General features: G+C 40.6%; 1 protein-coding gene across 2 annotated transcripts in view; it reads right to left on the reverse strand.

Moving 5' to 3' along the window:
- COL4A2 (collagen type IV alpha 2 chain) overlaps positions 1–27,481 on the reverse strand; it is a 145,212-nt gene that overhangs the window by 76,948 nt on the left and 40,783 nt on the right. For both annotated transcript variants that reach the window (XM_068927428.1, XM_068927421.1), the window contains exon 4: positions 24,237–24,317. In XM_068927428.1, coding sequence (XP_068783529.1) covers positions 24,237–24,317 — 81 coding nt within the window. The remainder of the gene's footprint in view (positions 1–24,236; positions 24,318–27,481) is intronic.

Genomic DNA, 27,481 nt, shown 5'->3' on the forward strand with positions numbered 1-27,481 from the left:
ACATAGAGAGGAACACAAACACTTCAATTTCTGTTCCATGACAGTTTATCACAGATCATGTCCACCACATAAACATTTACAGAGAACAGACTTAAGTTGTCTTCCCCTTGTGCAACACTGAGTCCTGCTCCTTTCCAACTGCTTTCTACTGCCACCCTGGTCACTGTCCTCTCCTCTTCCCTGCGGCATCTCTTCTTCTAGTCTTAGTCCCACCCATCTACTGCTGGTTCCTAGACAAATCACGCTCACAATCGTCCTCTTTCTTCTTCCTTTACATTCCACTTCCACACCCTCCTTAAATCTTCTCTTGAAGTAGCCAGTTGGCAAGAAGATGCTGCTCATCAGGTGCACATTCCTGCAGAGAGAAGCACCAGCTAAAAGCAAAGGGAGGGGCTGGCATGGGGATAGCCAGGGAGAAAAAGAAAAATAAACAGCCACTGGAAACTAGTTAAGAAAACACTGTCTAAATTAGGGAGATTCCATGTCTGGTAGCCTGGACGGCCAGCAAGGCGTCAGTGAAGCTTGAACTGAATAAAACACCTTGCCTTACACCTTGCTCTATAATCTGGTCTTCAAAGAGAGAGAGACCCGTTCCCTCCCGCAACACACATATGTATTTGAGGAAGGTGGCTAGAGTGTTTTGATAAAATTTTTAAAGGAAAGGGCTTTTCAGCAGAAGAAAGTACATATCAAAGCACAGCTAATTTTCAGAAGACATTGGGAGGTAATGAGCAGTTGTGTTTTGTAAGAATAAGTCATCAGGAGGAAGAATGCATTCTTGCTTTTTTTTTTTTTTCTAAACATGGATTTGAGGTTGATAAACGCAAATGAGCTCACCTCCCAGTAGAGATAAAATTCCGCTCATACAACTGATTAGCTAAAAGACAGTCCTAATCACACTAAAACTATGCCAATCAAAAAAAGCCCCCAAAACCTTCCCACAACCCTCCCGTGCCCCACCCACAGAACAGAGTTCTCAGTGTGTCGGAAAAACAGCTGCTGACAAATGTGAGAGCTGTCCATCTACCGAGTTTTCTAAATGTTAAGCTTTTACTCTTTACTGGCATAGTTACATTGCAAATGAACTTCTTAGTCACTGATACGTTCTAGTGAAGTTTTGTCCTAAGCAAAGCAGTCATTTTGGCCAATTGGCAGTGGCTGATTCCTGTTATTTTTACTTTGCTTTGACTGGCTTTGAAACGACAGTCCTAAATAGGTTTTTCTCACTTTCTGGAATCTTAGGGGGAGTCAAAGAGGTGTCATGGAGTATGTGTATACAGCATCATGGTTCCATGCAGAGCTATGCAATTATAGGCTGCCACTTATACGTTCATGCTTCCTTATTCTGATTCCCTACCCAACTATCAAAACAAGTTGGACTGCTGTGCCAGCATTCCTTCCACACTTTGATAATGGAAATGATATTAAAACCCAAAGGGAAATACACAGATTTCCACAACTCCTGGTGAATGTCACATTCTTCTCGTGCTCCTCACCTCTTTCTGACTAGAGATGGCAATTGCTGGCACCTTTCTAAAAATATTCAGAACCTCCTTGGCGGTGTGAGGCTTTGACAGGGGACAGAAGATACCTTCTAGCAACACAAGGGAATTGTCATACCAACTAATAATTCTTGCAATATTTGTTGCAGACATAGCCTTACAGTCTTAAGAGAATAATTCTCCACCTCCTACGACTTAAATCCTCTAGGCAGAGCTCCCATCAACAGCAGTTACTTTGCAACGAACAGACTTACATTAAATAATTAACTGTAGTATTCCGATACATACACACTTGTCCAAAACCAAATTAAAATCTGAAGAGATGCCAGAGGAACAACATAATCAAAGACAGAAATGACAATTGGCTCATCTATTGACCTTTCTGGCCTCGGAACTTCTGAGAGTTAAACAATATATTAGGACTTGTAAATAGCAACATACCCCATAAGACTTATGAAGTAATCCCTCTGTCTTTCTCTGCATCGATTAGGCAGAATGGTATAAGTCCAGTTGTGGATGCTGCATTTCAAGAGTGAAGAGGAAGATAATAAAGCATGATGAATGATACATGAAACCTTACCTAAAAGTCATAAATGAGTGAATTGGCATTTCCTAACCTGCAGTAGCAAAGATTAAGTGGGGATATAACAGGCAGAGAGATACTGACAGATACACTTTAGATATAAGGACATATATCCTAATGGCAAGAACAGGAATTATTCAGACCAGCTTGCTGGGGAGTCTCCGTCACAGGAGGTCTAAGAGAAAGATAGACATCTATTGTGAACAGTAGCAGAGATGGCATACCTTACAGATTACTAGCACATTACTAGAATCTACGGACTTTCAAAGAGAGCAAGGCCTCTTTGTGATAGAGTGAGAGCACTCCATATGCACACTGAATAACAGTCTAGATAGCGTTCACTGTGAACAAACAGGAGAGCTGAAGGTAGAGGGAGGGAACTATGGATATTTTCTTTGCCAAGGATGAGAACCGCAGCCACAGTGAAATGCATCAAGGGACAAGAACCAAGTTTTCAAAAATACTCAGTAACAAACCCTGGCGCAAAGTTCCCCAAGAAGCCCTCAACTCCCAGTTAGTCACATCAGTAAATAAGCATGATTATCATCATGACGGATAGAACTAGCTGTCAAATGCTTTCAAGAATCTCTTTTACTTAGGTAACTAAAGGAGTACTGAGCTCCTGAAAGATTCATCTTACATGACTTCCCTTCCAACAGACCAAAAGTCTGTGGCTAAGCCAAGCACGGAAGCTACGTTTCCTGAGAGCCTTAAGTTACAGGCAGGACAGCTTACCTTGGAATCGCTGCGCTAACTCCTGCTCCTCATTTCTGTTCAGAATCTGGCTGCGGGCACAGCTCAGGTGCTCCCGTAGCAATTACTGAACTATCAAAAGCACAGCTGGGCTAAAATCAGTGCTGATTCACTTCAATAGGGCAAACTATAAGCTGTAGTGGGTTAGCTGTTGCTTCATGAGCTAGCTGCCCATCCATCTCAGGAGCAAGGACAATTTAATATAGTATATAAGATGGAAATGCTTTCTGCTTTTATATTTTGGTAAAACTTCTCATATACTTGCACGTTATGCAAAGCTGACACTGAGACTGTCTACTGACAAAAATATTATTTATATTAAAGTGCAATGTTTCCCACTAGGCCTGAGAGTCCCAGAATGGTAATAATCTTGATGAGACTGTGCTTAGCAAAAGTGATTGTGTGTTCATGTGCACCACTTTAATCACACAGAATCACACAGAATGGCCAAAGTTGGAAGGGACCTCTGGAGATCATCTAGTCCAACTCCCCTGCTCAAGCAGGGTCCTCTAGAGCACATTGCACAGGATCTCGTCCAGGAGGCTTCTGAATATCTCCAGAGAAGGAGACTCCACAACCTCTCTGGGCAATCATTTAATGTAATGACACAATCTCTAACTACAATAGCCTAAGTTTAAATAATGCTTCCTTACAAAATTTCAGGCACACAACTAAGGAGTTAAGTAGTTTCCATGTTTGTTTTTCCTGGATCCTGTTCTGAGACTATCTTCCATAGCTGGAAAAGGTCAACATCCTACCATTAATACAACATTATTCCCACCAGTTTCAACAACAAAAAAAAAGCTTTCATAAACAAAAGCCACTTTTTCGTGTGGTGCATCATGAGCCATGTTTACTTGTGCTGTTATTTTGCCAGTACCTTATGGTTTAAAAAAGATAAGGCTAGTAGCGGAATTTAAAATACATATTTTTTGATCTTATTCCACATTGGGAATGAAAGAAAATGTTGCTAAACTGTCCTCCCAACTTCCTCTCTTGAGAGGTCAGATCACTTCTGGAAAAAAAAAAAAAAATACATGCACACATATTTGAAGGAGCTAGAATATCCAGGAAAAAAGATTATACACTATTATTCAAAATTTTCTGACCTTTGCTCTGAAAATAAATAATGTTATGACATCAAGAAAGCAGTTTGAAGTATTTTTGACATTTATTACAATAAAGACTTACAGATTTTGCCATAATCAAAACGCTCAGAGGAATTCATCTACTTTGACTTTTAACTCACTTTTTTCCTATGCACTGGTTGGCAACTGCACTTCATTTGGGAAACGCACATTCATTTATAGTCTCTCTGTTTCTCAATTTTATATAACAATTGGACAACGTGTTCATGAAAGCAGCACTGAAGTATTCACATGACATCTGGCTAAAATGTAAAAGACAAAATATTGAGAGAACAGAGTTTTCTCTTCCTATATAGTTTTCAACTGCAGCACCTGTTTGGATTGCTCATTTCTTCATAATGAACATGATTCACACTCATTTTTCTCCAGAGAACAAATGCGAAAAACTGGTATGTACTATCCAAAACATGGATCCCCTTTGTTTCTTTCCTTTAATCTTTCAAATTCAATGTGGAGAGAATGTATTGCAATAGTGGTATCTAAAAAAGCAGGTGGGGTACATAAATCTGTGATATTCTTGAGCTCTAAAAAATATAAATTGCTCCCGCTGTTATCTGACAATCTAATTGATTCTGTCTCTTCTCTGTAATATGCTTTCCAAAAAACAGTGAGCTGATATATGCAGTCAGTTAGCAGTTTCTGATGAGAAATGGTAACCTAAGTTTTCTAACATGACCATAAAAACTCTTCTGAACAGCCAAGGCACTCTTCAACCTTTCTGCACTGACCACACTGTCTGTGGATGTTGGATCATGGTATAGGTCAGACCCTGGTCTCCGGGCATATCTTCTTGGTGAGCTTTTTCTCTGAAGGACTCTTTTCCCTGCCCAGTGTTTCATTAAGGAAACGTATTTGGTGTCAGGGAAGTGATTTTTTACATTTGTATGAAACCTGAGCAAGTTACAAACTTTTTAAAAACTGCATCTGCTCAGCAAAGCTATTTCCTTTCAGCAGTCGAAACATGGGACAATCCCATTGCTATGGAGTGTCTTCAAACTCTCACGCCACCAGGCTCTGCAGAGATGGAGCATCTCCTGTAGGTATGCCTACTGCATGCCTGCATGATCATTTGTGCGGTGAAGTATCAGTCTCACAGAGGCTTAGTTATGTTCGAACCCCAAAGCTGCAGAGCTTCAGGAGAATTTTTGCTATAGTTAATCTTCCAGACCAGCATGGGATAGTTATGAAAACTGAGGGCAGGTTTCCTTGTCTCTCCTGAATCAGCATTCAGACAACGTGAAGCATACAGAATGCATAGGGGAGAAGACAGATTGGATTAAGACGTTCGGATAAACTCCTGTTTGGAGGTATAAGAGAATCCATAGTAAGTTTGCGAGATTGACTTGTAATGGGAGTCAGAGAGGAAAGATGGGTTCTGCTAGTGCAGGAAGACTAGGACTGAGAATACCAAAGGAAAAGGGGGCTGATTTTTTTGAAAAAAAGATGTGGAACTGGTGGAAGAGGGACTTTACTGTCAAATGACGACATAGATGACTATCACAGAGATAGAGAGCAATGCATGAAGTGAATAAGTGCTTGAATTTTCAGCCTGAATTGTTATAATTTTAAACATTTTTATGCGTAATACTGGATTACACAAAAAATGTACTATATAACATTAGTGACTGACAAGCAAGTCAGGATTTTGTACTTGAATTTATGTTTCCATCTAAGCCGGTTCTGCTCAGCAGTATCAGCGTGCTGTTGCCTGCCCCCCTCTTCTGAGAAAAACATGGGGAGAGCAGCTGAGGAATAGGTGGAGCTGTGACTCTGCCTCCTATGGTATGACTGCTCGAAGGGATGCCTAGATACTGGGGGAACGCATTTTTTCTCTTAAACAGTATTACAATTACTCCACTCCACTTCCTTCCACGAAGCAAGGAAGCTGCAGGTACAGCACTGCTTCGCTGGAACACAAGGCTTCCTGCGGCTTCCCTGCAACCTGAGCCCAACCACTGCAGCAAGCGCAAACACCACAGTGAAAACTCCAGCCGGGAGGTACGATCACCCTAATGGAGTTACGAAGAGTTACACCATACGTTTTGTTGTGGTTGAAAGATACTCAGTAAATCCAGTTAGAGGAGTCAGACAATGCAACTTCCCTCTGAGAAGCTTTCGTGAACGCTCTGCTCAGCTTTCAAATTTATCTTTGGCTAGTTCTCACCCAAGCAAGAAGTTTTGTTCAGAGCTCTTCACTTAAAAGAGTCCTAACTATAGCTCAGGTAACCCACAGGCTGAACGACTTTAAATACTAACAGACATTTATTGTGCGTCATAAAACCTCAGTTTAAAGATACAGAGAGAAAAAAGGCATGCAAGGGGCTACCACATATCACCTAGCCGAGACATATAATACCACAAACAAAAAGAGAGGGCCAAAATCCAGAAATTGACCTTGCAATATAGTAATTAAAGTAACAGACTCCTGAAATGACGATCAGAACACACACTGCAGCACATAACAGAGAGTAAACATGTGATTCATACGCCTTATGTTCAGTGTCCACCAGCCACAAAGCAGTAAAAATACATCTCAGAGTAACAGCAACAGAGGAGATATTACATCATTTCAGAGACACAGCTGACCGTAGCTGTAATCCTGAGCTGTAATCCCGAGGAGCATAAACGTCTGGCTAAAAATTGGTGAGAGCCAATGTCGCATTACAAGCAGGCACGGCATCACACAAAGGCACACGCACTGACCATAGACTAAACTGCGTTAAGCTTCGGGGTCATAAACAAAGCAGGGGATTGTTTCACAGCCTCCATCAGAATTTATTCTTAGCATAGCGGTCTGCCCAAATATTCAGAAAGCAGACACAAAGTAAATGAAATTCATCAGTCATCAGCTGGCTAGATGTGGCTCTTGCATCCTGGAGTGTTTAAGGGTTGTGTAATACTTCCGCTCCGAGGGAAAAAAAACACTTTTTACTAGACAAAATGTGTTTTTCAATTGTTGACTCTTAATATCATTTCATTGCGGAGTTTTTTTTTTACTTCCCTCACAATACTCTAGTATCTAAATAGTATTGGATTATTTAAAAGACCTGCCTTTTGCGTGGTTTATGTATCACTATGTAGAGTTCTACCATTTTTCTTTCTAACTTTAACCATCCTTACTTCTTTTCAGCCCATTCTAGCCAACTTAGGAAAACTTCTTACAGCTCTATTATTACATCACAAGCCTTGTACCCAGGGAAATAAGCACTGCTCAGAAGGAAGTTTCGAAGCTAATTTGCTTTGGAGTATAGTAGATTAATATCTTTGGAAGGTTTCATCTCAATTCTCCCCTGAAAGTCAAATTTATGCAGAGACGGATATTTTCTATTTCCGTTACAAGAAGCTGAAAGTTTCTCACAAAGGGGTAAACTAGAAGCTTAAGTATTTCCTTCTTGGACCTGTTGGAACATCTTAGTTAAAGTTGCAGATTTGATTTAAAACACCTGGGTCTTCTGTAGTCAAACACAGTAAAATCTGTGATGTTTCTGCCTTCTCATGAAACACACTTTGAATGCTGGATGAGTTCTTAGAAGCTTAGTTAGCTCTTAAAAAGTCAAACTGTATTTCTCTCCATATTTCAACTCTGAAAACTAATCAGGCTAGCAACTATGATCATGATCAAACTAGAAATGTCCCTCTTGCAGTGTTTCAAACAATTTGTGTGTTTGTGGAAATTGTTGCTGTATATTCAGCAAACATACAGCTATGTGGGATACCCCTTTCAACTTTTTATATATGCCTTCAGCTAACACGATTCATTTGCAAGACATGCTTCAAGGATATCATGTATTCATCCGAAGCTGGTTAATTCATAAGAGCTTAGGACTTGCTTGCTTTGCTTGTGAGTGAATTCGGAGGAAGTTCAGAACTTGGACTAAAAGGCTATTTATGGGATAGCCTTCAGCTAGACTTGTATTTCAATTTATTATAAGAAAAGATGATAATACTTGACAAAACACAAGGTGACCCGGCTTCTTTCTGAAGCCAATAATAGATCTTCAAATAAACAAACTGCAAGAAGAGAAGAACAAATATAATCTAACACTAGGTGTTGAATTTCATTATGGGGATGCTTTTAACTGAGCAGAAAAAGAAATTGCGCTCCATCAGATATAGGTAACAGTCATGCAGCTTCTAACTGCATATACTTCTGGAGATCTTTAATAGAATTTAGTTATAGAGAATTAGGAATATGAAAGAGATTTTACACTGCGAAAGACCTCTATACCAAAGATCTCCTCTTGAAGCAAAGGATTCACAAGTGTCTGCCAGAGTGTTTCAGCAATAGTAAAAGCCTAGCAGAGAAGCGTGTTTACCTCGCTAAAACGAAAAAGAATCCTGTTGGTTTAGTACACAGATGCATGAACACGTTTAGCTTTTCGCTTATGTCTTATTATGTGAAGGTTTACCCAGCCAGCTACTGTTCTGATTTGTACTATGTGAAATATCTGTGAAGTCAGTTAAATTACAGAAGGTATAAATCAGCACAGGTTTTTGCCTAGGTCTAAGAATAGATATAGAAGGAAAATCCTCACAGGGAAAACACAGACGATAACGTCTGTGAGAGGAAGAGGATACAGGCAACCAATATTGCAGCTGTACCAAGACTACAGATTTCTGCAGACAGTACGACATGTATACTTAGATCAGTTGGAGCTTTTTAAGCAGATAAAAATAGTATTTTTTAAAGTGTACTTACTGGAATGGTATTTAGCATTTATTTAGTTTTGGTAAACAACAGGGAACAAACTGTCAGAGAGGACACCCTACAGCATTCAGAGGATTTTTGATGATTGAATGTGTACATTACAGATAAAATGAATACTGGCTAGCAGAAGCTGTTACCTTACTTAATAAAACCATCACTGTGATGGCAACACATATCCTTGACGGTTACACATGCACTTTAACAGAGGAAAAAATACTCCTATGGGAGCAGAGAGATGCCTTTCCAGCGAGTCTTGGAAACATTGAAGAGAAAAATGCAGGAGAAGGAAGAAGCGTCATCTTCAACAGTGAGTGCAATCTTGCTCTGCAGCCCACGTACTACAGCAGGGCGAGGGCTCAGGCATCCCGTTGAGCTGTCAGCGTCTGCCTCACCCGGCAGCGCGGGGCTCGCAGCACACTTCCATCACCGCTCCGGGAGCGTCCGCACCTTCTCCATGAGCGCCCCAAGGCAAAGGGACTCCCTTCACAGATCAGGACTAATCCTATCGGACTCGCTCTCTTCCACATAGCAGCGCGTAGCTGGAACAACTCGAACGGCTTCAGCGGCATGACATTGGCTGAAGGTGGCTCAGGCAACAGGGGAATCAAGCCCATTCTTGAACACACTTGACTGAGATTACTACTGCAGATCAGACCCTGGTGCTCACAAAGGGGCCCTGCGTCTTTAAAAACATCACTCCAAAACATACCGTTCCTCTCCTGAAGAGATGCTTGAGCGGTTGCGCCAGGTAGAAAATATGCCACCACATTTCTGCCAGGTCTGCGGAAAATAGCTTTCCAGGTGCAGGGGTGAGTAGTTCCCTGCTCAGATCTAGCCTCACAGATACAGTTGCTGAGAACTACTGCTACCTTTTATGTTTCGCTTCCCTTTTCTGCCAGGAGAAAATCTTGACTCTTTCTACCCTGGATGAGCTGAACTGAAGCCTGAGGAAAAAAAACGAGGGAGAAGGATGGGGCTGCTGGCTCAGGCACCCCCCAGCTACGTGCTGGGGACAGGGGGGAACAAGAGGGTCAGCGAACTCCTGCTCCTTGTCCAGGGAATGGACCCTGCTCCTGGGCGCACAGAGACTTTCCTCTGCATTTCTCCTTGAAGGCACAGGAACAGCCCCTCCTTTTGGCAGTACTTTTCTATAGTGCTCAAAGGTCTGTTGTTAAAAGCAGTTATATTTTGTGATGCCATTTTTCAAGTGGTTTTATAATTCTCCAAGCACTTTTCTTAGGCATGTGTTTTTCTCCTTAGGCTGTTCTGCTGTTTTCCTGAGGGCTTTAATGTTTTTCCCCATCTCCTTTGATGACAAAACCCTGTCAAACCCTGAGAAAGCTTTCTGATCCTTCCTCCTTTCTCTCCTTCTCCTTGATTCGCCACATTGACTTCTTTAATTTTGACCCCGTTATTTAACTGTGTAATCTGACTTCTTTCATTTTATACTTTACTTTACATTTCATAGTACATCTGCTGCGTTCTAGAGTTCACTGCATGTATTTTTCAAACCACGCCATAGGATCTTGGCAGTTACACATGACTGCAGAGATTTTATACACATATATTTGAAGTACAGAGGAAGCAATTAAAGCATATGGACCTCTCCCATTCAGTAGGAAGCACAGTACAAATCTTCTTACTTGATTTATTATAACCTTATGTCGTTTAACAAAACGAACTCCACAACTGTTTGAAAGAAATAAGCCAGCTCAGAAAGGGAGAAGGCCCATAAAGAGAGCTGTGGGTCAAGGAAGCCTGAATGTTTTCACTTAGACGCAGCCATACAACTCAGTCAAGACCATGCGGGTCTTGCATAATGCATCAGGTATGAGGGAGCATACCATGCATCAGGTATGAGGGAGCGGGGCACAAATTCTGCAGTTTGGTTTGTGGTGTTTACTGACGAAAAGAAGACCAAATGGCCCTGTTCAGCCTATGCGCTTACCTCGGGCTCTGCCCCACGGCACAGGCGATGGAGGCACACAGTCCCCAGGGGCCCCGAATTGCACAGCAGAAGCTGCCCCCTGCCACGCACAGGAGCAACCCCTGCTCCTTCGAGGAGGTGATGAAAGACCAGGCTGGACTGCTTCTTCCTGCTGCGTTTCTGTTCATCTGCGAGGAAGCAGCAGCTGAAACGGGCACAGTGGTTCTCGGGCGATTTAGCCTGGCCCGCCTGCAGGCCAGGCAGTAGGCAAAGGCACCGTCCCCACAGCCTCATCTGTGACTGAGCATGTGGAGAAGAGGACTCTGGAATGGTAACTCTGTGACGGAAAGGGAGTTAGTCTCACAGTTGTGAGTTGTAAGGGACACTCAGTGGTACTAGCACAGCCGTATTTCCTGGGAACATACTCAAGAGTTTCTTGTGGAAAAAGAGTTCTAACCATAAACTGTCATGCCAACTCATGCCCTCATTAAATACCAAAATAATGGATATATATGGGTCCAATGGCCACGGAGTGATGCCTCGGGGCCCTTGCTGTTCGAGTTCTTGTGCATTTGAAAGAAACTGTCATTTTGCCCCTTCACGCATGCGACTTTTGCTGTTGCTGTGTAAGTGCCAGCAATGCTCTTGGCACCGTGCAAAGAATGCAAATGCAAATAGTTCCTGCCCCAAAGAGCTTACATCCTAAAGAAGACAAACATACCATGTGGTGAAGACCATAGACCTCTACGTTGTAGGGGGAAGAGTTTAGCTCACAGAATTAGCTTATCTCACTCCTATTCTGAGCAACAAAGAAATAAAGTCTCTCATGGGAAGCCTCTGACACAAAAAGGGTGGTGAAACTGCTCAGGAAAAGATGCTACATGCAGTTGGGGCAGTGACAGCAATATCATTAAAATAAGGCAGAAGTAGAAGATCTAGAAACTGAGAAATAGTCAAAAGCAAGAGGTAGTTTACAGGGGAAAAAGAAATGTTTAGGTTAGCAGAGAATAATAGGATATAACCCAGTTCTTATTAGAGTGGGCAGAAAGACTGGACTTGGAATGGACTGAAGCCTTATGAGCACTGGAGAAGATAGTGAGCACAAGGATTTTCTTTTTTTTTTGCTCTTAGACTGATTTTATGCTCTGCCAAGAACCTCAGGTCCAAATATACCAGTTTTTAGATAAGGCTTGATAATATCTCTCGAACCAGCGATACTATATTTGCAAAAATGAGTTTTGCTAGCTACTAAAATATGCTGTAGACACAGTTAAACAGAGAAGTTCATTGGACAACCATGACCCATACAAAAAAAAAACCCAAACAAAGAGCTGTTCTTTGATAGGCATCTATGATAGTACCAGACAACAGGGAATCTGACAGACTAACATTGTCTTTTCATAGAAAAATAATTTTAGCTTGTGGAGAAAAAATGCTGCACTTTTTCAAAAGGGGCGTTTTATTTGTCTGGGCTTGCAGGTTACTCATTATCTAGAGCCATCCTCCATGCCTAAAACAGAGAAGTTCACGATCTTCTGCCTACTTCCACTGTGAACACTTGATTGTAAGATATTTTAATGCTTGTCATCCTTTTTTCAGATCTGTGTTATGGAGGCGTTTATATATACTTCAACAGCCCTCCTCATTATGCAAAGACATTGGAAAGTATTTAGAACACTTACATACATTTAAATTGAAGAAAATACGGAACATTTTTTCTCTTAGGTGTCAATGAGAAAATACTGAGAATGGGATTAATCTGCCTAGACAGATACTGTGCCTAGACATTATGACAGTCTGCCCATTCCCACATTCCTGATTTTCAAGGTCAGACTCAAAGAATTCCATTAATATCTTAATACTTACCAAATTAGACAAAAGGAAAATGGGTCAATGTTACTTAGTCCCATGTGACAAAAACACAGAAAATAGAAACAAGCACCATTTGAGAAACTTGTAAAGCCTTGGACACATGTCATGAGAAACCATTTACACTCTCTGGAGTGTAATTTAAGAGCTAAAGGATGACCTGGATTATCCCCCTTAGATGCGTGTGTGGACTACCCAGTTACACAGAAAGGCTAGCATCCGCAGGCTGAATGTTCTTCAAACTACTAATCACAGTAAGCAGAAATTGCAAAACTTAGCTAAAAGTACAAAAAATATTTTTGCGCAGTAGTTGCACCATCTGAGCGATACTTGAACGTTAGAAGTCAAAGCACAGTGATCTAACCAAATGGAAAAGATATTTGTCCTAAAACAATCCAGACAGCACATTTCACATCTATAATGAAGTTTAATTCATATGTGAAAAACAAACAAAATTATCAATGATATATCAGAACGTACTGTGCTCTACAGATACTATTGGACAGAATAAGTGAAAAACTTACAGATAAGTACAGAGTCACAAAAGGGTTTCATTGCATGTACTTATTTTCTAAATAAGATAAAATATACTTTTGGTATTTCATAGGAGGATGGTAAAGACAAAAATTAATTTGCTTTTTCAGTTTTGAGCTGTTTTTGCTGTTTCGTATTTATTATTTGCCGTTTCATTATAGTATCGATTGTGAATAACATCCAGAGGCTTCTTATTCCAGTTTCAATGACTGAATCTTATTCAACTTTTTGATCAAGACAGCCTTCCATTGCTCATCTCTAACAAGATAGCCAGCTTTTTTAAATTTTCATTTCTGTTATTTCTACACTAAGTTTTATCTTCTGGATAAAATGCTTCTTGATTTCTTTTCCTACACCAACAAAGTGTGTTTCATCTTGCTTTTTTTCTCTCTCATTCAAATTTGTAATATGCAGATGGCCAAATATGCTTTTAAAAATGCTGCCCTCAAAATAAACTCCTAAAATATCAGTGAAATATCTTCTCAACTTATGAATAGACTACTCTGAGTGTTGTTTTCTTGTTTGTAACAAGCCCGCAGATCAATGGAATACGTCGCTAATGGAAAAGACATCAAATGGTGTCATTTCAAACACAACAAGAACTGAATCCACATTGCAAATAGAGTTAATCCGGGACATTTATTTCTGTCTGAATTTTGATTAAGACACAACCTTGGTATGCATTTTGATTGATTACACTAATTCTTGAGCTTTGACTAACACTCCTGCACTGTTCTCTTGTCACACTGGTTGGGATTGCAAAGCTCTTTGAGACAAGCTCACGGGAGAAGTATCTGCATAGTTCTGACCTAAGTCAACTGGTTTCTGAAAAAAAGTACATCTGTATGAATACTGCACTTGGATAGCTATTTTGTTGGAGATAATGTAAGTGAATATCTGAAAGTTTTGAAAGATGAAGTTGAAAATGGGAATAAAAATGTGAACGCTTTTTTTTTTTTTTTTTTTACCATTTTACAGTCAAGTACCATTCTTTTTCTCCTCTACTGTTGGTTTGAACGTGTTTTAGAGGAATTTTGCTATCAGGGCTGAAAAGAAGATTGGGAGTGCAAACTGTCAGGACAGGGCATGCTTAACAATATCACAGCTCTTTAGATTACAGGTATATATAATTTTTAAAAGTTTACTTTAGGAAACAAACAATGTTTCATATCCGGCTGAAGCTGAAATACTCTTTAAAATAGTATAAAAAAGAGAAAAAATAAAAAAAATTATTTTTGGTTAATATGAATATTTTGTTTGCATAATTTAATTTCAGATTTTTTTTAGATTTAATTTCAGTTTTATTTAAACTTTTAAAAATCCTTTAAAATATTTTGAATATTTACAGATGTTAATGTGTCATGAACATTTGAAGCGGTATATTTCTGCATGTGTCAAAACAACCCTCCTGGTTTTCTCACACATTTTGCATTTTTTTTGTCTGAAATGGCTTCCCAAGGAAACCTTCCACTGACTGTTCGCAAATCTCAGATTTTGTGTAGAATGCACATAAGTAAGCAGGATTCACTATTTCTCTTTCATGGGAAAGTTATCTAACCTCCGTTTACCAGTTCAAAAAGATCTCTGATGTTGATTAAACATGTATAAACAGAGTTAAAGAAGAAAAGGAAACATGCATACTTCACTTAAAAGAATGTCAGGGCAACTGTACTAAAGAACAGCAATTAGCAACCAACATGAGTAACTAGCCACATGGCTGATTGATAGCCACTGTAGCCCACTTTAAATAATTTTGAGTAAATAAAATATTAGGTCAAAAAACAAACATTAACTTTCAGACTCAAGTCAAGTTATACCAAGCAAATCTGAATCCTGCCTGCCTTTGGTAGCTAATTCTAGAGATTAAGAGACTATTTGCTGCTAACAGGTCATGTAATTAAGCCTTAAACCCAAGATTTAGAAGCCTATGGAACTATGTCAAGAGTCTAGGGATTTCTGTACGCTGGTAAGGCCTTATAAGGCAGTGTTTTAAAAGGATAAACATAAACAAAAGCATACATTTGAAGCTGTATCTATCTTCAAATATGTGTATGTAAAAGGGAGCTGAACCCTTGTAGCTGAAAGCAGAATTCAGTTTCACACTATTAAACAGTTTTTTGTTATCTACTCTTTTTCCCTTTCTTTTACAGTCACCAGCAGGCTGCTTTCCAGTGTTATCTTGACTAGCCTGAGGAAAAAAGAAAAAGAAATCTCATCATAGCATACCAGACTTGACTGTTTGACCAGTGATCCTGAGATTCCATACTGAAATACTGAAAGCTACCTTCCTGTCAATGCATAATGCTTATTAGCACCATAGGTATGCCGCATTTAAATCTGCTACCTTTATAAATACCTCCCCTCTGAGGGCAGCATCTCCCTCTGAAGTTTTCAGGGATAGAACACACTCAATCTTGGGCTATGAAGCAACATGAAAATTTGAAATATCTTTTTTCTGGTACTTCATACCCATTCCAGTGGGTCATCTGACAATACTTTTGAAGATACATGATCAAATTCTTTCCCAGAGCTAGCATACCTTTGCAGAGGAAACAGCGGTGGGCAAAGAGGACAGTTTTCAAATCATTTCTGCTTGGAGAAGGTGAGAATGAAAAGAGAAAGGTAAGCAAGGGCAGCAGGCTGATGCAAGGCACAAAAGCTTGGGGAATTCACCAAGCTCAGTGGGGTTTCTCATGGTGGTCATTATGTGTTTGGGTGTCTGCTGAGTGGCTTCTTGAGGATATGTGAAGGCTGCATGAACTGGCAAGCGTGTCCCATTATCCTTACAATGGGGTGGCACTTGCACAGGCCCAGAGGCTGGCATTAGCCTGTACACAGAGGCTTTGATCAGCTCACCCTCTCCCCACAACTCCTAGGTACATCTCAGGGAGGCCAGATCTTCCTTGTTGCCACTTAGCTTAATAAGGATAGAGTAAAGCAAGAGAAAAGTAATCCTACTCACCCAATCAAAGGAGAAGTCATAGTAATATAAGCTTCCATGAACAAACATATTTTAAGCCAAAGATGCACGCAGAAGCTGAGCGGCACAGCACAGAGTGTACAACATGTGTTATTACCTACCCCGATGCAGGCTTTGTATGTGAAGCTGCGGGTCTGGGGAGAATGGATTTGTGCTCCAGGAGCAAGAGTGGCTGAGCTGGAGAAGCTAAGGGAAACAGGTCCCACAGATAAGGCCTGCAAGGATGTCGTGGAGCAGCCCCACCTCTGCAGTGACTGCTTTTAGTGGCCACCATCAAGAAGACCTCTAATGTTGATTAAACATGTATGCAGAGGATGTCAGTCTCAGGGAAGGAGGATAACCATCTTGGAAGGAGGGATGAAATCTCAAATTACCTCCAGCCAATTACAACCTCTGTTTCTTCTGAAGTTGTTCCTGGAGCAGAGGAAGTTTTCCAGGAGAGGAAAAAGTAAGTGAGGTAGTGAGAGGTTTGATTATTTGAAACAGACAGCTGGGCTTGCAACAGCTGAGAGGACCGTACGGCTTGCTGAGAGCAAAGGTAGCAGAGCCCAGGAGACGTCCAGGTAAGTATTTGGTGGGGTAGAAGGGAGGAACTGGTGGTCACAACTTATGTTATACCACTGATGTAGGAAAGTACCACAGGGATGTTTCAAGGGGTTAACTCAAGTCTGCTGTGTGGGAGACTGAAGTCCTGGAGAACTCTTTGGAATAAGAAAAACCCGCATAGGAAGAATGTGCCGGACTCCATCAAAACGCAATCAGGCTGCTGATTAAAAACGTCACAGAAAAACAGTTAAACTAGAAACAGGGGGAAGACTGACAGGTGTGGTGGAGCACCTGGTTCAGACTCAAGCAACTTATGAGAGAGACATGGCTGATGTTCAATATATCTCTGAACAGGCAAGGAAATAAACAGCATAAATGCAATAAATAGGAAATATAAATAATACCATTTACAATGCCAGTTGTCTGGCACTTGCAAGAGAGAATGAGCAAAATTTGTAAGTGCTTCTACACCGATGCTAGAGACCTAAAAAAAAAGGATAAGAGAACTTGATTCCCTGGTAACAAATGACAATCCTCACTGATAGAGCAGGCATCTCATGTTGGTGGAAGGAGGCTAATACACGGAACACAGTGTGGCTAGGCTGTCAATTACAGGAATGACAAAAGAGGTACAGGCAGGGGAGAGGCACAGCATATGAAGGATAATACAAAGCGTAAAAAAAAAAAAATACCGGGGCAAAGGGCAACGTTAGGGAATCCCTGTGGGTGGAAATACCAGAAAAGTAGTACTGCATTTGTATTTAGGACTCTCAGTTTATGACACTAATCAAGAAATGTTCAGTGAAATGAGAGAAGCTGCAAAACTAGTACTGGCACAAGGAGCGGCAAATTTCAACTAGGTAGTTGAAAACAGACATGCACGGTGCCTCAGCTAGGTGAGACACGGAGATAATTTTTTTTTGACACAAAAAATGACTGCTTCTTAGAACAAGGAGTCCCGGAACCCACAAGAAAAGATGCCTCTCTGGATTTGGTCTTGCATGCCGCACAACACCTAGTTCTAGAGATATTAATGGAAGAACTGCTCTGTAATAGCTTCACAACACAATTGAACTTAATATTGTAGTGGGATGGAGCAGGCCGAGCAAATACATCACACGAATTTCAGTTTCAAGAAGGAGGACTACATAAGAATGAGACAAATAGTAAAAAACTAAAAAAAGCAGTCCAAAGGCAAGAAGTCTAAAGTAAGCTGGAGGCTTTTCAAAAATACTGTATTAAAAGTCCTGGTAAACTGTGTGTAACGTCTCAAAAAAAGAAATAAAATAGTCCAATAAAACCCCCGCGTAGCTCCTTAAAAAAGCTAAAGATGGCTGTTGGAGGGAAAAAAGACCAGCATTTACAAAATTGCTGAAATGAACACGAAAGCCCATAAAACACAAGAGATCATGTGTAAATGAAAACCAGAATGACTAAAAAGCAAAGTGAACATCTTGCAAAAGATCCTCAAGTTGATAGTAAAAAGTTCTTTAAACGAGAGTAACAAGCCATCTAGGCAAACAGCAGTATCACTTGCTGACAAAGGTTTAAAAGGAGCACTCAGGGATGATAAGGGCACAGCACAGAACACGTCTTTACTGCTGAAGCTGTTTGAGATAGTCCCAAATCCAAGCTATTCTTTGAGACAAATTAACTTCAGGCAAGTATACAGGAAGTATTAGATAATATAGATAGGGCAGATGTTAATAAGTGATCTGGAGTTGGTGACCATCACCTGAGACTTCTGAAGGAACTCGAGTGTGAAACTGCAGAACTGCTGGCCAAGGTGCGTAACTCATCGTTACAAACAGCCACTGCACGAGAGGACTGGTGCCAATGTAACTCCTAGGCCAAAACGAGGCTCAAGAGGAGACCCTCCTTGGAGCTGTGAACCACTGTGTCTGACCTCTCTCCTTGGATGCACGATCTGCCTTAAAGAATACATAATAAATGAGCACAAGGATAAGCATGGTGAAGGAAGACCTAGTAGCTATAATATATGTGGACTAACAAATGTCTTTGACAAAATTTAGCACCAAAGATTGTTAAAATAAATTCCTTTGGGGTTGCAGAAGAATTTTTTTTTTTTTTTATGGATTGAAGGGTTAGTTAAAGGATAGGAGGAAAAGAGTAGGGCTTGATAGCCACTTTTGACAATGGAGACACAACACCAGTGGGGTGTCAGGGTCTCAGAGATGGGTGCTGGAAATGGCTTCAGTAAAGATTTCCATCAGTGACCTATAGAAGGAATTGAACAGTGAAACATCAAAGTCTGTAGATGATACTAATCTCTCTCAGGTTGTCAAATGCTGTGCTGATGATGGGGAGCTCCAGAAGGACCTCACAAAACTGTGTGTGTAGATAAGGTTCAGGAGTCATCGGGAGTGATATTGAGAAGAAAACAGTGGGTGTCAATTTGCTGCTAAGACCGTGGTGCACCCATAATCCTAAGTGCTGTGTGCAGTCCTGGACTCTCACAGAAGGGATGGAGAAGAGTAAAGGGAGTAGGGGAGGGAGTGCTGCCTTCTAAGGAGAGGCTAAAAAGGCTGGGGCTCTTCATTTTGAAAAGGAGAAAGCTGAGAGGAGATGTTACTGAAGCGTACAAAATTATGGAAGCAGCAGAGCACAAGGTAAATGCAGCACTGTTTCCAAACCTTGCAGTACTAGAAATATGGGGTACTCAATGACCCTGGAGGGATACTGGCTTAAATCAGCTAGGATAGTAATCCTTACAGCGTGAGTAGTGCACTCCTTGCTGCCACAGGAGGTTGTGAAGACAGAGAGTAACAGCAGAATCAGAAAAGGATTAGACAAGTTCATGGAGAGCAGGTCCAACACAGCTACTGAAAGAACATATAAATAGGGAAATGCTCCCCCACAAACAGCCTCTCCTGCTGCCTCTGCTGGAGACACAGCAGTGAGCTAGATGAACTACTGGTTTAACATGTGAAGACATTTCTTATGTTTTTATTTTGTAAAGGTAAAATAACATATTTCATCAGATATATCTACTTACCCTAACTGAGAGTTACAAAGACGCTACGGCCATTACACCATCCAGAACTTGGTTAATGGTAAAGTTCAAGAACTACTCTACTTAACAGTATATAAAATGATTATATTGAATTTATACATTACCCTGAATATATAAGAATAGAAGTAACCTTAGGACATTTAAGTAAGTGTTATATTTTGTTGTTATTTTCTTTTTAAGTAGAGAGAAAAACATCTGCCAGATACAGTCCATGTATTAAGACCTAAACTTGTACACAAAGCATTTATAAGTAAAGTTCAGACACTAGATTTCACTATGGCATAGCACCCAAAAGCAGAGGGAAACGATTATAACTGAATCGGTAGTCGCTTATCCTTGGCTATTGCACTCGTGAAAGTAATAAAACAAATTTCTGTAAAAGAGTTTTAGTGAACAAAATGGCCTTTATGGGAACGTGAAACTATCTTTTCATTTCACAGTTTCTATTATTCCAGTCCCTTACAAAAACAATAGCTAAACGGTCAAGGACTGGTAGATGCTTGACTCAGACAGAAAGTACAAAGTGAGATTTCAATAGAATGCATTTGCTCACTCTGTGGAGAGATCAGAAAGATTTCTATTCACTTCCATTTCCTACAAAGCCTTCTAGGTTGATTATGAAGTGAGGTAAAACTTCAATAGACCAAAGAGTTGGTTATTGTACTGAAAGGATTTATCATTTCCTACTCAAGCGCATTAATGTTTCAACAAATTTTAAAGGTGTATATAGTCTACTCTGCCCAATATATGGTTTGCAAAGAGCTTTAAATCTCAAAATTTTAAGAGCTGCAATAAAAATCTATGGGGAAAAAAAAAGAAACTAGAAGTTTCTCCTTATTTTGCCTTTACTCATGGGCCTCAATTTTATTCAAAATAGGATTTTAATACAATGTCAGTGCTTCCCTTATTTCCCTATTTTTTCAGGCACCTTAGTACCTCTCACGATATTTTCTGCACATATCTCTTAGCGAGAGGATGAGTCGGTCTCTTCCCCCTCCTTTTTCACCCTGTGCCCTCCACCTGTAGCTTACATACACATGATTTCTTTTCATCTGGATTTGAACACCCTTGCAAGAACTTTTATTCTCGCTACAACTTGGCTGAGCTTTCTGCTAGCTGTGAAAACAGCCAGATAACTGTGAAGCTGTTCCCTGAGCCTGGCACCAGTAGCCCCAGCTGGAAGCACCTGATTAGTCACAAGGTATGTTTAGGCCTTTAAAGACTGGATATTTGTATCCAACTAATGGTAAATACGCATCTAGGTTTAAAGTAAAATAGCTACTCTGCAGTAAAAAGGAACAAAGGCTAGAGTGTCATTAGGAAACCTGGCTCATGGAAGAAGTTCCCTTTACTCTTTGTTCCAAAGGCGTGAACTCAAAAGTGGCAGAGGACGTGGTAACTTCAAGGGGATTGTGCATGGCCCTAAAAAGACATTCCTGTAGAGAAACTCCTTCAAGCACTGGCTAGGCATTTGTTGTGAATTATAAATGTGTTTATTAGCAATTCCCTGTGATTCGCTGAATGTTAGAATCCGACCCGTTTTCCTCATGGAAATGAGGCAGAAAGTGCCTTTCCCAGGTGACTTTGCAGCCCCCGGAGCAGCTCCGATGTGACAGAGGAGCTGACGGGTTAGCTGCTCGATTTTCCTTGCTACAGCTGCTCCTCCACTGCTGCAGGAGGCAAACAGAGCTTCTGCTCCTTCATTTCCTTGTCCCCACTGGCTCCCATCTAGCTGTCTTTGAGCCTAGGGAAAGCTTCATGGCCAAGCACAGCCCAAAAAGTGGAGGAAAAACTGAAAACACAGCCCAGTGATACCATAATTCTTTCTGGCAGGCCTGCTAGGTGCATGCACTGATTTGTGCAAGGTGGCCTTTTGTCCCTAGAAACTGCCTATACGAAATACGATTCAGCTTTTCTGGGCCTTCGTGCCTAACGTTATCTGTCTCAAACCAAAAGTAGTGTAAGACGGAACCACAGGGCTTCCAGCTGTCATACATCTGGAGACCTGGCACAAATTACCGAAGTCTAGCTGAATCTTCATATATGTAGCGAGACAATGTCTCTGTGCCGCTAGCACGGAGCCTCCAGATCATGTCAACGGGAAATTTTACTAAAAAGCACTTTATTTAAACAAATGCCCTTAGATTAAGTAAATAAATAAAGTATCTTTATCTAAACGCTGATGGAACTGAAACAATGGCAGAAAATGAAGTAGAAACATACAAAAAAAAAAGCCGGCATTTTTTCCTACTTTAATAATTTGCAATAGTATTTAATACTCCACTGCACTTAACATCAGTCAACAGTTTCTGACACACATTCATCAACAGCAATCGAAAGAAAGTGATTTTGTTTGTCTGGTTTTGAGAGATCTGTTATGAAAAGAATTTAAATTTTCATGGAGTGGTAGGGCTGATAACTGGCTGCAGACTTTCACAGTACCATTTTTACCTGAATTCCAGATGCCCTGTAAGTGACAGGTCTGTTGTATCTGACACAGGGAGTCACCGAACAAGCAGGCTCTAGCAAACTTCTTCAGGCATTCTTACAAGTGTAAACATGCAATATCTCTATTGTGCATGTACTGAGTCACCTCAAACAGCAAATGTGTGTCGTGCCAGATTATACAGAGATTTTGTGAAAATAAATATTCCCATTGAGCATTAGCATGAGACCAGAAGCTACGCCAAATTTAACTAGTCTCCAAAGGCCAATCTTGTTCCTTAAACCAGCTGTTTAACTGAGGTTATGACATCCGAAGAGATGTCACAATCAGCAGTGTACGCTGACTCAGAATGAGGTATATAATTTCAGAGAATTAAAACACAATTTTTGAAGTGTTTTGAAGTGAAGAGTGAAAACTCTTTAAATCACTTTCTCCAATACTCCTTTACATTTTGTGCAATAACCCACAAGTAGCAAAACATAAATCATATTTTGTAATATCCCCTTTTTCTCTTTTTTAGTGTCTATTTAATGGGAGCCCAGTGAGATTAGTTACTGAGGTTACTTTGCTTTCCTCGTGTCAGTGAAAAGTGGAGAACGAGCACATAAAATCTGCCACTATCTCCTAATCCAGATACTAAGCAAATCACACAGAGCTTCTGGACACTGGCACCAGACTGATTCTCTACTTGGATAGTTTAACATCTTCAGATTTTCTAATCTATGCATGTACTTCTGTTTGGCTACCTCTTTTCTCTTGCGCATTAGGCAATTTGTTAAATAAGGATCATTCAGTCAATAAGGAAAATGAAAAACACTTTAGTTACAAAGCTGGTAGTTTTTCAACCGATGACTATTTTCACCAATTGCAGTGCGGAACAAGTACATGCGTGCTTTGCTATTAGAAGAAAATTAGACTGAAAAAAGACATTAGCAACATCAGACTTGAACCCATTTCATACAGCAACAGTTTTTGTCATTCAGTGCCCTTGGACGGATGTGGCAGGAGACACTTGCTAAACTTGACACTTGCTAAATGGCAATGACAGTAGGAGAGAGCCCAACTGTAAGCTCTGTCTCGACGGAGGGTGTTTTTGTCCTCATTTTCAGCGGTTTGCCATTAAGCTATCGTAATGAAAAGCAGACCATGAGCAGATCGTGGTCAGGGGATGGGAGTATACAACCATGACAGTGTTCATGGCATGGTAACCCAGGGATCATCTGACTTGCACAGAGACCTCAGGACTTCTGCTGTAAACAAGAGTGTTCCCTGCCTCCCACCTACACTGTGCCTTTCTTTCCACCTCTTCTTCTACTCAGACGTGGAGTCAAGCTTGAGGAATGTGATGGGAACCGGACCTGGCAGCGTGCAGTGTGGAAGGAAGGCAGAGAACTAAACAAGCTTATGAGGGCTGTGATAGCAGAAAGAGCATATGACCTGCTGCATCTCTTTCCTGACCTATTCTTAGAGATGGGTGGATGGAAAAGGCTGAATCATCCTCTCAGCTGCAGAAGGCCAAATGGTACAGAAGAAGTCTGCGAGCCAGGGATTTAAGCCATATAGGCTAGGAACTGGCCTACTGCTTGGAGCTCTTTGTGGCAGGTGGCTAATCCCTCCCACCCCACCTCCCTTCCTCTGCCTCATCTCCTACTACTCTCTAAAATTAAAAAAAAAAAAAAGAGTAACAACAAGAACCTAACAGCACAAAGTCTCAAGGGGTTCCCTTCCAGTGGGGATTTCAGATTTTGCAGGCCTGGTTCCTGCCTGCTTTGATGGACATCACATGTATGAGATATCTTTTATTGGATACTATTTCTTTAGGAAGATTTTAAGAAGATTACTGAGTTATTTTGTTTATATTTATTTACCCTTGCCACACAAGCCAGGGATGCTCTAGCATATAACTAACAGGATGTTTGTCCCTAGAATTGTGGTCTAATCAGCTCATTATGGCCGTGAGGTCCCTTGCCGGTAAACTTCAACAGAAGAATGTGCTATACTTATAACAAAGTATTTATGCAAATTGACAAGTGCTTCAAATCTACAGCTGCAAATACAGAAGTATAAGATGAAATAGCAGAACTTTTTCTTGAAAACAGCAATTATTTTAATATTCTTCGCTCTGACAGTCTGACGCAAGTCCACCTACAACAAATGGTGTTGAACTGGCACCATGAAGAACATTTGAACAGGAAATGTTACTTACACGGCCTCCCTTTTCAGGGAAACACTGACAGCCTCCACTGCAGTCTCTTCCTCCACATGGTCCTGTGTAAGTCTTTCCACCCTGCAAACCAAATATACATAAAAAGAGAGTTAAATAATATCAGTTACAGTATCTAGCACAACATAGTAAGCTTTGATTCCCATACTCCCTGGGAGTTTTCGCAAGCAAAGACTTGGATCAGGTCTATGACTTTTGGTGAAACCTCTGTAAGTCACGCTTAGATGCAGCAGCACTGAGTGGAGATCAGCATCAAGAAATATAATGTTACTATATTAACTTCCCTCCATAGTTTCAAAATGTTGCAACATCATGTTGAGCAATATGTCTCACACACCTTTTTGACACGTGCAACAGATATCCATATCACAGAGGAGCAGCTGCTTGGATTCTTCAGGGACACAGTCTAGTCCTGTGTTACAAAGCAGTGCATCCTTTTATGCATGCCCTAAATTGTTGCTGTGCTTTAAAATATTTATGGCTGGACATAAAGGAAGTCTTGGGTATCACATTTAAAATCACGAGCCAAACTCTCCCCTCTCCTGACTGCCTATCCTGGAGGCACCTAAAACTTGCTACTCTGACCTAGAATTCAGACCTAGATTAAGTAGATAACTGCAGTTATGTCTGTTCTGCATGTCCAGAACTGCCTTGGCCTGGACTGCAAGTATATGGATACAAAATACGCAACACTCCATGCAATTCCTTGGATGGACTTGAACAGACAAGCTCAAAATATACCTAACACACACCAACAACAAAAAACATAGCAGCCACTGTCACTTCTGTTCAGAAACTTGACCAGAAAAGAACGGGCTGTGCATGCTGCGGTATAACTTTTATAACTGCAACTTAATAATTAGGAACACAGTGAAGACCAGCCTGTGGCCCACCTAAGCTCAGGAATTTGAAACTCTGAAGAGTACCCCAGCGGCCTAAGAAAAAAAAAAGGAGTGAAGCCTAGAGGAAGGATGTCTTGGAGCCACAGCTCCTCACTCAAGGCCGCCACTAATTTTCCTGTGCACCACTCCCTACATAAAACCGAAAATACTGCTAAGAACAGAAACCAGAAGCAAGGCACCCTAACATGAGGCTACGGAATCATGCTCCATTTTGCTTGCTCCCCTCCTAGCCTGGAGAACCGGGAACCCTTTGCTGCACCATGGCAGGGATGAACAGCTCCTTCCCCCTCCCTGCCCAAGCCTGTCGCCTCTTGAAAGGTGTGTGACTTGGGTACAAACAAACTTCCAAACCAAAATGGATGCTCTGAACTGCCATACTGTTGGATAAAAAAGGTGGTCATGCTGCCACCTCCAGTCGCTGCGTTAACCCCAAAACAGTACATGCTTGACTCCAGGGGGAGTGGTGAGTTCTGGATTCCTTCCTGCCCTAGCTTCGACTCTGGGACCTAAAATATAGCAAGGGATCGGCACTGCGTTGTTTTAACATTTTTTATGGGCTAGCTCTAAGTAACTCCCCCCCCCCCCCCCCATTCAACAGGTGGGGTTCTTGGATGACATTTCTAGGGTATCCAGGTCTCTCTTTACACCACAGAGAACCTGAAAACACAACTCCAGGCTTTGGATTTCACCGCGTGAGCCAAAGGAACAAAAGGTATGAAGCAGGAATCTAGCAGGTATTACCTAAGTCCTCCTTTGAATTATACGTACATAACAGGTTCTCAATATTATGGCAAGCAGAAATATAAAGTTCCCAAAATAAATTCTTATGTTTATCATGACAAGTTGATGGCTGTACCATGACATTAATTTCCACAATTTAATAGTTGTAGTTATTAAAATATTTTAGTTTCAGCTTTATATTTACTTCCCATATTTAATGAAATGAATAGGCATTTCATGTTGATAAAACAGGACCACAGAACTGAAATTATGCCCCCAGCTATTTAGAAGTTAGATGCTTGATTCAGAAAATTATCTCATGGACATAATAGTGCTCTGAGTCATGCTCTGAACTCTACTTTAGGCTTATACTAGTATTCAGAGGAAATAATAAGCCACGACCACTTTGTGAACTCTAGCAACTTGTTCAGGTTGGTCCGTATGTTAGTTAAATGATCATACAGTCATAAATACAGTTTACCAGAGAACTAAACTTAACTATTGCCATGTTGCTTTTCTATTAACTACATTGTTTTTCCTATTAACCTATTTGCAGATGACATGTGGATCTCTCTCACATGTTCTTTCATTTCCACAGAGGTCTCCCTCTTTTCAGAAATCCAGAATAGTTTTATTCATTTGCATGGATGCCACACAGACATAGCGCCTCTGTGAACATTTTCCTCTGCAGGATTAAGGTCCTCACTAGGGAGCAGTGTAGTAAGGAGTGCAGCCATTAATAGAAATTCATTACGAACTTTTCAAGAGCTGTTTTCGTTGGAGCTGTAAATAACAATATATCTTTGTCTAACAGTAACAGACTGACATATACAATAATTTAATCATGCGGGTTTTCAATTACGCCTACTGTGAAAATAATAAAGAGAACAATAAGGAGTTTGTTTCTTTCCTAATTAGCAGAATGGCTCTAAATTTGGTAAACTGTTGCTAAAGAGAAAATAGAGTATGAATCAGAACTATGGCAAGATACTTGTGCACTTGTAAAAAAAGGGAGCCTGCTAATATTTATTTAGACTGGAAGAAGTTCAAGGTCTATTGTTTGTGTACTACTCACCATCCAACATTTTAATTTGCATGTTGTAGCAATACCAGCAGCTAATGTGGGGACACAATTGTTTTTTTCCAAAATTTTAGAAAGCTTTTTTTTCTTTTCTTTTCTCATTTTATGTCCTTTCATGCACATAGATTCATCAGATAATGAAGAGGAAAATTAGGAAGGTATTTCCAAAGGTAGGGAACTTAACGGGAAAACGTTGAAGACCGTTGTTAATACGTCTTTTCTGGATTATACTTGGGCTCTCCTTATAGCCTGATTTTGGCTTCTTCATTTTTTGACTGCTAGTGGGAGGACTCGGGAAGCCTTTAGTCACATGTAACATTTTCCATTTTATCATCTATGCTTGTTTATAATTTCTTGAAGGCAGATAATTGCACTGTCATTTAATCTGACATTACGGGGAAGTTACCGTATAAAACATTACAGTTTAAGACTTTTTAAAGGTTAAAAAATAAATTTGTTAAAGATCCTTGTAAAAAATCATATGCACACAGACACACAATTCACATGAAGGGAAATCAAATGGG

The sequence above is a fragment of the Struthio camelus genome, chromosome 1 (assembly GCF_040807025.1).
Source record: "Struthio camelus isolate bStrCam1 chromosome 1, bStrCam1.hap1, whole genome shotgun sequence".
Lineage (NCBI taxonomy): Eukaryota > Metazoa > Chordata > Aves > Struthioniformes > Struthionidae > Struthio > Struthio camelus.